A 12,858-nucleotide genomic window follows, 5' to 3' on the forward strand; every position below is an offset into this window, starting at 1 on the left:
GTTGGGGTTGCCCAGGGCAACCTTATCTGCTGTGGATCCGCATCCTCCCGCGTCTGCTGCGGCCCCAGCCAGATTCCGCCCGGCAAGGCCTGGAATCCTCTGCGCGCCCGGAGGAACGAGGATGGACGGGTTTGACTTTTACCCTGGATGGTCCCCCTTCGACCTGCACAACAGGTTTTATAAATACACTACATCGTGTGTGGCAGTGGCCAGGGTGTGGACCCGTGCCCCTTTCCCCCACTTCCTTTTCGGCATTTTGGATTTTCTTTGCTTTTATGTCACCCTGACGAAGTCCTGTTTGGATCTGGGGAAAAGGAAAGCCGGTTCAGCCGGGCTAGTGGATAAGTCCCAGGTAGAACTGACCCGTTTGGGTGCATGATGTATGCCCAAGGAACTTGGGAAACGCAGATGGCAATAATGCAATTACTGGACAACAATAATTAAGTATCATTGGTGACACATGTCAGTTAAAAGGTGGAGGCACCAAAAGATACTTCCTGTCTAGTGAGGGAGAGCAGTCCCAGGTGTTACCTGGCATCGGGTGTTTTGAGTGGGCTGGCCTCCCTTTCTGGAGAGCAGGACTGAACCTCAGGTGAGTGTGGCCTGACTGCAGTTATGGACGCTTGTAGGGGTAAGGACCTGCAGCCACTGCAGGGACACCTGCTCCAGCAGCGATGGTGGTGTCCCCTAGGTGGAATCCCACTGTCAGTGTAGTGCCTGACTGAATGTTACCATGTATCATTGTTCTTTCCCTTCAGCAGACTTTATGCCATAGAAGCATTTTCTTGTCCCAGTTCTAGTAGAATCTAACCAGTGTTCTAGAAGAAAATGTCCTGCCCCAATGCAGTTTCCTTAGAATTGCAGGATGCTGCTCAAAACTGCTCCTGTGGAGAGCTTTGTCTGTTGTTTGGATCAGGCGGAGTCTTTGGGGGTGTTGTTTGAACCCTGCCAAGGAGGGGAGAAGGAAGTTATGAAGAGAGAACTTCAACATCCTCTAGCCTGTGACATAACTGGGGTGGGGGTTGGGGGTGCAGGGTCCCCCATCGGCATTCCCGGAGGGACCCAAACTGGGAAGACACTAATCAGTCCAGGTGCTTCACTCATGTTTTTATTTTAAAACCAATTCTGATACTGGTAACAGTGACCTCATTTTCTTTTTCTTACTTTTTATCTTCTGAATTATAACAGCTTTAAGAAAGAAAAGAATTGCAGAAGCTCTGACTGAACAATTGAGTAGGGTAAAAGTAAAATTCTTACTTGCAAACCCTCACTGTGCATTTTTTATTCAATTTGAATATTCCAGGAGTTATGAGTGATTTGTAGACATTAGTTAAAATGTTAAATAGAATAAAAATATGGGAAAATAATTTTCGACACAAGCTTCTTGGCCATGAGGACATAATCCTTCCATGGCGGCATTATGATTTATTAAGATTTCTGTTTTACTTGCTTGAAACATTGAGAATGGAACTGGGTCCGTGGAGCACTTTTTTCCTTGTTTATTTTCATGGTCGTTCAACTCAAGTTAGACTTAAATCTTTGGAAAGGACAAAGACTTGCTTGAATGAACAGAGACTGCTTAATGGAAAATGTTTTAACTCTTTGACTTCTTAAATGGATTCATGTAACTTTATGAATTGTCCATGTTTATATGGGACTCCATACACAGAAAAAGTTCTTTCATTTTTACTGAGTTAATTTTGAAGAAGTACGTAGATCCTAAATCCATTTTATCACTAGCTGTTACTCTGAAAGGATGGATGATGAAATTTTGAGTCATTAAATTTAAAAATCAGAGATAAGATTGTAACTTGGATGACCTGAGTTTCTAGAGACAACAGACATAGATTCTTCTTGATTAAAGAGAGAGTTTGAGATTTTTTTTTTTTTAGACTGCCGATTTGGGGAATGAAGGAGTATATCCAGTTCCTCAAACTCCCTTACTCTTTTTCTTAATTGCTCAAAGAATGGGCTTGAGGTTTGGGATTGGGTATTATTATTATTTTGATAAGGAAAAGAATCTACACTAAAATTTTTATTTTTATTTTATCAGGAAACTGGCAGTCTCTAGACTTTCCTCACAACAATTCTGGGATATAGAAAAACTACCCACAAAGGTCATGCACTAGACACGTGAGAAGTAGTTAAAGAAATATAGCCACATCTATGATTTTTCCCTCAACAGGTGACCTCGTCCCTGAACTAAAACTGCACAAAGATTGATATTCATGTCATTACTGTGCAACATCGGCTTTTAAGCAATCAAATGGTGTAGAAGAAAGCCTGAAGCCCTTGAGGAGGGAACCTTGCCTAATCTTCTCCAGGCCAATAAGCTGCGAGTCCTTGGAAGTAAGGCCCGGATGTGCTTATTTTGCTTTGACATTGTTTTTATCAATGTAAAAGTCTTCAATTATCCAAAGCTAATGTGGAAATCATGAGGAATGTGTTCTGTTCTCAGGTCTATCAAATATTCAATGACTAACTTTGAAAGGGTCATCCAAAGGGAAATAGAACTTTCTATAAAGACACTTTCCACCTCTTGGTGTCTGCTACAGGGTAAGACTATGATTTTAAAGCTTTAGTTTTGGTTCTGTCATCAGTGAAACTAAAGTGGCATTGTTAAACAAACTAGTTATGATTAAATTCTTAAGTTTTAAAACAATCAAGAAATCGTATTACTTAAATTATTTGAATTGTAAAAGGGAAGAACAATCTATCTTCATAATACTGTGTGTATTATCAGAAGTAAGATCAATGGTTTACTTTTTCTTAGAGCTACTTATTCCAGACTGGAGCTTTAGTATCAAGAATGCAACATGCAGTTATTCACCGTGATTAGATATACCACAAAACCAAAGATAGTTTACCCTTGTAACTTGAAGTGTAAACACATTTTTTTTTTGAGAGAGAGAGCACACAAGCAGGGGAGAAGCAGAAGGAGAGAGAGAGAGAGAGAGAGAATCATAAGCATGCTCCCCCATTCAGCAGCATGGAGCAGACTCGGGGGCTGAAGGTGGGGGTCCATCTCACGACTCTGAGATCGTGAGCCTGAGATCATGACCTGAGCCAAAATCCAGTTGGGCGCTTCACCCACTGAGCCACCCAGGCGCCATGAAGTATAACCACATTCTTGTATGGAGACAAGACTATGGAAGCTAGACAGATGAATTCTTTCCTTCAAAGAGAGCCAGAGAGGCACCAGTTAAGATAAACCTATCTTTGCAAAGAAAGAGTTAATATATTACTTTTTATTGAAAAGACTCCTCCCATTGGCTGCAGCCTGTCTAAAGTATGAAAGGAAAGAGGTATTTTGTTTACTAATTGCAAAGGGTTCCAACGGATGAGGTTATTTTGGAAAGTAATTTTCAAAGAGCGTTCAGCCTTCAAATCTTCTACAACCAAAATATTGATGGAAAGCTACCCCAGGAGTTATGTTTTTGCAGGGAGACGCTGGGGAAGGTTGGGCCCAGTGGGCAGTCTCTTCCCCCCAGGTCAGAAATGGCTTCAACCCACTGAAAGGTCCAGTTAGGAGGAACAAGTGCAGCCACATGTCCTCCTTTCAAACTTGCTGAATCTTCTGCCCTCTGTCAGCTCCTTCCTCTCCTGGGCTCCTCCAGCGGGAAGAGTGTCCTAGGGGCAGGCAGGCATTAGGGGTGACTGCAGCATAGTGTCATGAAGTTTAAGCCTGTCCCTTTCCCTGACTGGCTCTGAACAGTTGTGAGGCAAGATGACCTTCTGCTCTTAGCACACGGACAACAATACACAGGACCCATGTACATAAGACCCTCAGGAATGATGTGGACTAGACAGAAGAACCAAAGAGAAGCTCTCACTGTAGGAAACATGAGGTCACCTACACTGAATGGCTTTCCTGCAGAGCACGTAGGGCAAGGGAGTGACGGAGAATATGGAGAGCAGTGCTTCCTGTCATTTCTACTGTGAGAAGTAATAGGGCCTTTGTTGCTCCTGCAGGAAGACACTGCAGATCAGGTGGTTTGTCTTTAGCCTGATTGTCTTGAGTGACCAGTAGGCTGCACACACTTGTATTTGGGCTTAATCACTCCTTTTTCTTAGTGACCTAGGCATCTCTTTTTCTTCCTTTAAAGGCACAGGGGAAATTACTGATATTTAGTGGAAGTCAAAAGTACTGTAAAATAGATTATTTTCTGTTCAGCTTTGCTACTTGGGTAGAACTTCAGAATGTGGAATTTGGGCACCCAGAAAAGCCAAAAGAAATAAAACCACTGCCAGGATAATTGTCCCTGTTTTTTTAAGAAGGAGAAGCCCTAAGGCTCGGATGCTAAGGATCCTGCTTCTAGAAAGCCGGGACTATATTCTCGTGCGGAAAGCCTCCTGATCTCTCCCACGACTTCAGCCTCTCCAAATTGATTCAGACTGAGTTGTCCTTTTGCACCTTGATTGGTTTGCTTGCTAAAAGGGCAGGTATAGGTGACCACAGGTGTGCCATTGTTACAGGAAGCCTGTTGATAAAGAACTCAGGAGAAAACAGCCTTCTTACCTGTAGAGGAGTTTAAATTCTCTGCACTTTGGAGGGTTTAAGAAAATGTGAACTTTTATTTGATAAATCAAAAACTTGCTGATTGGGTACTTAATTAAACCAAATTAAACCAAATAAACCAAATTGCAATGGGGGATGTTTATTGGTTAATTAGAGAACATTTTATTAACAAATAGGACTATTTTATTAACAAATAGGACCGTCCCCTAGGCGAACAGCTGGGTAAAATATGTTTAAACATCAAGATGTTTGTGTTTCTACCTCCCGAAATGCTTCCAGGATAGAAAACAATTAGCAATAATTAGAAAAATTTATTATAATCATTTTCATTATAAACTAAAAATTAATTTATAATTCATATTATCTAAGATGAGTTTTTATTTTTTTAAAGATTTTATTTGTTTATTTGAGAGACAGAGAGAGTGTGGGGGTGGGGAGGCAGAGGAAGAGGGAGAGAGAAACTCCAGAAGACTCTACGCTGAGCTCGATCTCACAACCCTGAGATGAGACCTGAGCCAAAACCAAGAGTCGGTCACCCGCCACCCAGGTGCCCCCCAAGATGAGTTTTTAAAATCAAAAATACATTTACTGTGGATATGAAAATCTCTTTCTCAGAAGGTAGACACTAGCTCCACACCTATCTTGTATCATGCTTTTGGAAATAGTTTTTTAAATAATTTCTCTTTTATAAAGTAGGGGAAGAGTTTCTGTCTTTTCTCTGTTATCAGGTAAAATTATGCCTCGTGCTCTGTTGTGCCCACCCCTTTCTTTTCTTTTGGCTCAAGTATCTTATTTTTCTTGCTTTTTCATATTTTTTATTTTACTTTTTTTTGGCTCAATTAGTGATTAAATTTTTTGACATTGTTGTTGCAAGTCTGGGCCCCTCCACTTGTGTGTGGTGATCTGAATTGTCTTCCATCTTAGTTGCTTAAAAATCTGAGCTCCTCAGTGCTACTGAAGTTTCTCCCTTCCTTAGCTGACTCCCTCAGAACTGTATAACACACTTAAGAGTTCTTGTGAGGTGTAGTGAAATCTTTGCTGTTCACCAGATGTAATGTTTTAGTTCTTACAAACAGGGTTGGGGGGGAAGGGCGTGCAAACACTAATATTGAAATTTTGAAACAGCAGTAGAGTGAGTGAATTTTAATTTTTGTTCACTGGTGGTTTAAAAGAAAAAAATTCCCCCATGTAATTCTTGTGAACACTTTGCTTTGTGGTCTCTGTAACATTTTGGGGGGTGGGACAGGGAGGAAAAGTAACAATAGTCCATTTGTCCCTGACATCTATTCAGAGCAGTGTGCAGAATGTAATGCTCTTTTGTAAGAAACATTTCATAATTTTTAAAATAAATTTAGTGAACCTAAAAAAAAAAGAGTTCTTGTCTGCCCCGCCCCCTTGCCAACACCCCTTTTCAAGTCTTCAGCTGTGGAATTCCACCTGTCTTTTCATTTTCATTGAAAAAATTAATATGTTTCTCTAAAGTCTAGGCTAAGTTAAAACTATAATTTGCATTTTCCCATTTCTGCCGCAATGTAAGCTTTTGGCTCAATTTTAGTTTAGACTTAAGAACTCAAATGTTCTTATCATATTCTGTGTTAAAACTTTTCATAGTCCATGGCATTTGGACAAGTTTTAAGATCTATAAACATTTCGAATTCCTTTACTTCTCTCTGGCCAGTGGAGTTGGAATAGGCCAATATGCACTAAATCCTTCAAAACTATTTCTCCAGTTCCTTATTCCCAGCTCTACTTCCTTTGCTTTGGTGCCGGCCTGCCGCGTCTGGGAGCCCTGAAAAGTCTGAAGGTTCTGGTTTATTAAGTGCTGCTTTTTGACTCCTCCTTACAGATTATTCAAGGAAAGAATAAGCATCTGTGAAATTCCATGATCACTCTAATTATCCTCTCTTCTGGTAACTCCATTAATCAAGTGAAAATATATGTGCTGAAGTGCAGTCACATTGTCTCCTCCCCATTTTTTTCTTGTTAAGTTGTTACATGCTCCCTCCTTGCATCTTGTGATCTAACACCTTCAATTTCATAGGATGGGAATGCATCTCTGGAAGCTCTCCCCTGCACCTCTAGCCATGATCTCCCTGCATCCCTCATCTGCTCTGCTGCTCTGTTCAGAGCTTACTCAGTGCTGGGAACTAGACTGTGCCTTGGGATGCAAAGATGAAATAGTTAACATCTATATACAGTAGACATTCAATAAATGCCTACGGAAGTCTTCATGATTGTTATTTACTTGGCTTGGCAATGTAGTGACAGGGAGGGGTTTTCCTATAATTGGGCTCCATATGCTTTGGCAAGAGGAGAAGGCAGGGAGAGAAACTAATGATGTAGAAATTTCTAGCTATGTCCCAGCTTGTGCTCCCCTCCCCACCCCCTCCACAGCGTGTTCCCCCTACTTCCACTGCACAGTTCAGACAGAGGAGGAATCCACATACACCTATAATGTGGATGGTGGCATTTTCCCTTGGGCCTATGTCTTTCTGAGAAAAAGGTGGTGTCTAAAAACCAAACCAAGGGCAAAGATGAATTTCTCAGAAAGCCAACTAAAGTGGAGGTCTGCTTTTCATAATGCAGGACTGGCTGACTTTATAGCACCAACAGAGGGTCTTGCTTCTGGAACACACATTAGCACCTCATCCAGAGACTCAGTGCTGAGCACTCCTGAAGGAGCTGAGGTTGCCTCCACTTACCCAGTTGTCTCGAAGAGCAACAAATGTGTTGCACAGGGGGCAGAGCTATGGGCAGGACATGGGCCAGGGAGGTTGGGGGTCAGCCCGAGGAGAAGCCTGACCCCAGTGTGCAGTCAAATACAGGAAAGTCTCCCCAAAACAGATTGATGAGAGGAATTTGGCGGCTCCCTCGTCCTCTAAAAGGTTTGACAATTTGTGTAAGTCTGTTTTTCTGAAAAGAAGGTCTTCACTTTCAAAAGATTCTGAGTTCTTTTTTTTTTTTTTTTTGGATCCAAATGCTGATTAATTCTCTAGTCTCCTGTGGCAATGTAGGGTAAGAAGGCAACTGTTTGAATTGTAGCAAAAGTTCCTGTGGAAGTCAAGAATATTTTCTGTCAGGATGCTAAATCAGTGCATTAAGAGGGAGGGGCTCCGCATTGCTGGTTCCCTTCATCCGTGGCTCTTGGTGCCTGTGCCTGGGAAGGGAAAGCTAGCTCCAGCCCTGGTTACCATGCAAAGTGAGTGAGAGCTTTTTGTAAAAGCTTGTAATTCTCTTTCAGAAGAGGAACTTTCAGTAGTGTGTGACATTAGGCCTCCTAAGAACACATGATTTCAGGAAATGATGTTATTCAAACTAGAAATAAACATAAATATATTGTATAAACTAGTAAGTATTGGGGTCTCTTCCCCTTCCTAGTCTGCTGGGGACACCACATGTCATTCCAATGATTATCTTTTTCTCTTTGATAAGCCATTTAGTGAATAAGATCTACTGTGGAACCTCTGTGATCCCTTGAGCAAAACGAAACTGATGCAGTACTTACACGCATGGTGGTTAAAAGGAAATTGGGAAATGTATTTGTTTGTCTGTTCCTGGACTAATGTCAAAGAGCAACCTAATATATAATCTGAATTCACTTGAATCAAGATGATCTAAAACCCCCAACAGTTATTTCTGGTTCAAAAATGTTCTCATGTTCTTAGAGTGGGCATGCCCTACCAGAAAACCTACTAGCAACCTAGGAGGTTGAAGTTATATCACAGCATGTTTTTTTAAAGATTTTATTTATTTATTTGAGAGAAAGAGAGGAGGAGCAGGGGTGGGGGGGAAGGGCAAAGGGAGAGGGAGAGGCAGACTCCCTGTTGAGCAGGCCGCCCAGTGTGGGGCTTGATCCCAGGACCCTGGGATCATGACCTCAGTTGAAGGCAGATGCTTAACCACTTAACCCTAGAGCCCCTCACAGCATACTTAAAGCGAAATTTGCTTTGGTATATAACATAACTATGTTATTTTATAAAATCAAAGGAACATTCCATCAATTAACCTTTGCTAATTTTTGTCTGTTTAGGAATAAGTCAACACAATGGACTGGAGTACCCTACACACTTTCATTGGGGGTGTAAACAAGCACTCCACCAGCATCGGGAAGGTATGGATCACCGTCATCTTCATTTTCCGTGTCATGATACTTGTAGTGGCTGCTCAAGAAGTGTGGGGTGATGAACAGGAAGATTTTGTCTGCAACACTCTGCAACCAGGATGCAAAAATGTGTGCTATGACCACTTTTTTCCTGTGTCCCACATCCGGCTGTGGGCCCTGCAACTCATCTTTGTCTCCACCCCAGCCCTGCTGGTAGCGATGCATGTCGCCTACTACAGACACGAGGCTGCCCGCAGATTTAGGCGAGGAGAGAAAAGAAATGAATTCAAAGACTTAGAAGACATTAAAAAGCAGAAGGTTCGAATAGAGGGGTCCCTGTGGTGGACGTACACCAGCAGTATCTTTTTCCGAATCATCTTTGAAGCCTCCTTTATGTACGTGTTTTACTTCCTTTACAATGGGTACCACCTGCCCTGGGTGTTGAAATGTGGGATTGACCCTTGCCCCAACCTGGTCGACTGCTTTATCTCTAGACCTACTGAGAAAACCGTGTTTACCATTTTTATGATTTCTGCATCTGTGATTTGCATGCTGCTTAATGTGGCCGAGTTGTGTTACCTGCTGCTCAAAGTATGTTTTAGGAGATCAAAAAGAACGCAAACACAAAGAAATCATCCCAATCACACCCTAAAAGAGAGTAAGCAAAATGAAATGAATGAGCTGATTTCAGATAGTGGACAAAATGCCATCACAGGCTTTCCAAGTTAAACATTTCAAAGCACTATGTAACTGACTCATAACAAAAGTGGTGCCTTCTTCTGAAGGCAATGCCCACATAAAAATCCCTTCCATAGGCTGAAGACTTTGTCTTTAAAAATGCTTTCATAATACATAGACTTGAGTTAACTTTTTGTAGAATAATTGTTCCATTAATATGCAACATAATCAAATATGTGGTCCATCTCTGAAAACTAAGACAGGACTACAACTGTACCTTGAAGTAAATTTAACATGTTTAAGTAGACTGTCTGACATACTAGGTATTTCCTGAAAATTTAAGTGTGTAACAGTTGTCGATGAAGAACATTTATGTAGAAATCGATACTTTGATTAGTAAAAGATATTTTTATAGGATTGAATGTTTTAGTTCTGACTTTGAATTTATATAAAGTATTTTTATAATGACTGGTCTTTCTTACCTGGGAAAACATACGATGTTAGTTTTAGAATTATGCCATGAGTATCTAAATTTTGAACTTACAAAGAGCCTATCTTGTTGTAAATAGAGTTTTGCATTATCTATTGACAAATTTATGAACTATCATGATACTCTTAAGGTGGAAATTGTTCATTGTACAATATATTTTTATTGCTTCCTGAATGTAGACAGAGCTGTATGGAAGTAGGAAGCTTTTTAAAACTAGGCAATTTGCAATCATTGTGAACAGCTGACATGAATGTGCTCACCTCAATAAAGATTAGCCCCATCGCTATGCCTTCATCTGCATTATGGGTTTCTGTTCAGTCTGGGCCTCCATGTGGTCATCCCTCACGTGGTATGATGAATTGGTTGGGTTACTTTGGGTGGGCAGGCTGCTGGTTGCATGGGTGGAGTTGCCTGGGAGTTCAACCCCGACTCTTGCATCCTCACATCAAATGAGCAGAAGCTGAGCTTAGCAGCCCACCCAGTCCTTAGCTTGGAGAGGATTTGGCTGCTTTAGGACACAGAAAATGTCCTCTTGGTCAGTTCATCCCTGATAGAGAGGAGGTTGAGGAAGTCAGATGCAGCTCTCAGACAAAACTTGCCTCAAAGAATTCATTCATTACCTGAGTCCTTCAGACCATGGTGACTGAGATAAGCACCCACAGCTTTATAACCACAGATGAGGAAACCTTTCCCTCCAGGGATTTCCAGATTGAACACAGATGCCTTGAGAGTGGGTGCTGGTGAGTCAGTCACAGAGTGGTCACTCTGGAGTGGTATGACACACACACACGTGCACACACACACACACACATGAAACCGCTGTGTAAAGGGACATTAGCATGGAACATTCTGCATGAGGAAACCTAATGCATAACAAGTGTCCACAAGAGCTTGTATACACATATCAACATGGCGCCATGATTCCAAAACATCTCTCCAGAAAAACAAAATATTCTCATTTTCTTCAGAATTCAAAGCAAATTCCAGACATATCATTTCACCCATAAATGTCTCAGTAGAGACAGCTTTGGTTTTTACCAAAGATTAACCTTTTAAAACAAAACTACAATCCCACCATCACACTAAAAAATCTAGTTAGCACTCATAATTCCCAATGTCCTATAATGTTCTTTCTTTTTAAATAGCTGTTTCTGGAAGGATGACGGGAAATACCAGGGGTAGATAAGACAGCCTTAGTAGCAATACCAATCTGTATCAGAAAGGAACTGCCTTTCCACCATCATCTTGGGACTCTGGTCCCCTCATGACAACACCGCCTAATCAGTCCCTCCTTTCTTATTTTCCATCTCTTTCTCTTCTCCAGTTGTTTTCTGCTCTTTAACCCCTCTAATGCTCCTTCCCTCTGGAGCTGTCTCTCCACACCATCCCACCAAAGTCAGGAGTGTGGGCCACACTTTCTTTCCCCATCCACTTCTCAGCACCAGATGGGCCCACCCTCACTACCAAACCCAAGCCACTGTCAGCACCATGACTTGCTGAACACCAAATCTGATAGCTCTTTATCAGTTTTCTTTTTTATTTTATTTTATTTTATTTTATTATTTTTTTAAACTTCCATGATTCATTACTTGCGTATAACACCCAGTGCACCATGCAATACGTATCAGTTTTCATCTTCTTAAAATGCTTTTTGAGACCTTTTTTTGGATTCCAAAACACAAGAAACTACCCAACCTAAACTTGGGTCTCCACCTCCAACAGCTCCTCTGTCTCCTGCATTGACTTCCCTCCCTCTCCTATCCCTTGAGAGCACACCTTTCCTTTTCTCACCCTATTCCTCTTTGGCAATCTTGTTTATCTGTACAATTACCCTAAGATAGTATCCCATTTTACAGAGAGGTTGAATAACTTGCCCAAAGTCACAGAGCTAATATGTAGCAGAGCCAAGGTTCAAACCTAGTCTAACTGTCTCTGAAAGCACTGGCTTAACCACCATGTTGCATTGGTTCCCACAGCTCCATGCTGGATGACCACATATAAAGTATGATGTTAAAAAACCCCACGCACTTCTCACCTAGCTCCAACAATGATCTATTCATGCTTTTTCACTTTCCCAGGAGACTATCACCTGCTTATCCCCCACTTTGGATTGCTCTGAAGCAAATTCCAGATACATTATTTCATCAACAGATATTTCAATATGGGTCTTGTAAGAGTAGACTAATGTTTTAAAACTAAAACACAATGCCACCACCACATTACAAAATCCAGTCATGGTTCATAATTCCCCAATTGTCTTGTAAATGTTCCTCTCTTTTTTTTCTTGTTATTTTGAGATAACTGTAGAATCACATGTAGGCATAGGAAATAATACAGAGGTCCATGTGCATCTTGCACAGTTTCTTTCAATAGTAATGTCTTGCAAAACTATGGTACAGGATCTCAATCACTGCATTGACATTGATACAGTAAAGACACAGAACATTTCCATCACCACAAGGATCCCCCATGTGGCCCTTTTTTACTTATGCCCAATTATTCTCTATCCCATCTCCACCTACTGCATCCATTTCTGATTCCTAGCAACCACTGATCTGCTCATTATTTCTATAGTTTTTTCATTTCAAGAATGTTATTATTAAAAAAATCATATAGTATGCAACCTTTTGAGATTGGATTCCCCCCCAGCATAATTCTCTGAAGATTCATCAGCATAATTGTGCACCAATAGTCTGTTCTTTTTTACTGCTAAGTAATGTTCCATGGTATGGATGTGCACAATTTGTTTAACCATTCATTCGCTGAAGGGCATCTGGTCTGTTTCCAGTCTGGGGCTTATATGAAAAACATGAACTTTCATGTACAAGTTTTTCTGTGAACACATTTTCATTTCTTGTGATAAATATTCAAGAGTCTAATTACTGGGTATATGGTAGTTGCACATTTCATTTTTTAAGAAACTGCCAAACTGTTTTCCAGAGTAGCTGCACCATTATACATTTTCACCAGCAATGTATGGGTGATCCAGTTTTTCCTCATCCTTGCCAGTATTTGGTGTTGTCACTATTTTTTATTTTAGCCATTCTGATAGATGTGTTTAATTTGCAT

At 41.0% G+C, this 12,858-nt stretch overlaps 1 protein-coding gene across 1 annotated transcript; it reads left to right on the plus strand.

Annotated features, from left to right (window-relative positions):
• The first annotated feature begins 2,192 nt into the window (after positions 1 to 2,192).
• On the plus strand, positions 2,193 to 9,599 carry GJB6 (gap junction protein beta 6). Its single transcript, XM_026492954.4, has 2 exons — positions 2,193 to 2,349; positions 8,550 to 9,599. Exon 2 carries the CDS (start codon positions 8,565 to 8,567, stop codon positions 9,348 to 9,350), a length of 786 nt encoding a protein of 261 aa, XP_026348739.1. The 5' UTR covers positions 2,193 to 2,349; positions 8,550 to 8,564; the 3' UTR covers positions 9,351 to 9,599.
• The last annotated feature ends 3,259 nt before the right edge of the window (positions 9,600 to 12,858 follow it).

The sequence above is a fragment of the Ursus arctos genome, unplaced genomic scaffold (assembly GCF_023065955.2).
Source record: "Ursus arctos isolate Adak ecotype North America unplaced genomic scaffold, UrsArc2.0 scaffold_10, whole genome shotgun sequence".
Lineage (NCBI taxonomy): Eukaryota > Metazoa > Chordata > Mammalia > Carnivora > Ursidae > Ursus > Ursus arctos.

Bases quoted from the DNA above. Each gene is read 5' to 3' on its own strand.
- GJB6 (XM_026492954.4), top strand. From the start codon at position 8,565: ATGGACTGGAGTACCCTACACACTTTCATTGGGGGTGTAAACAAGCAC.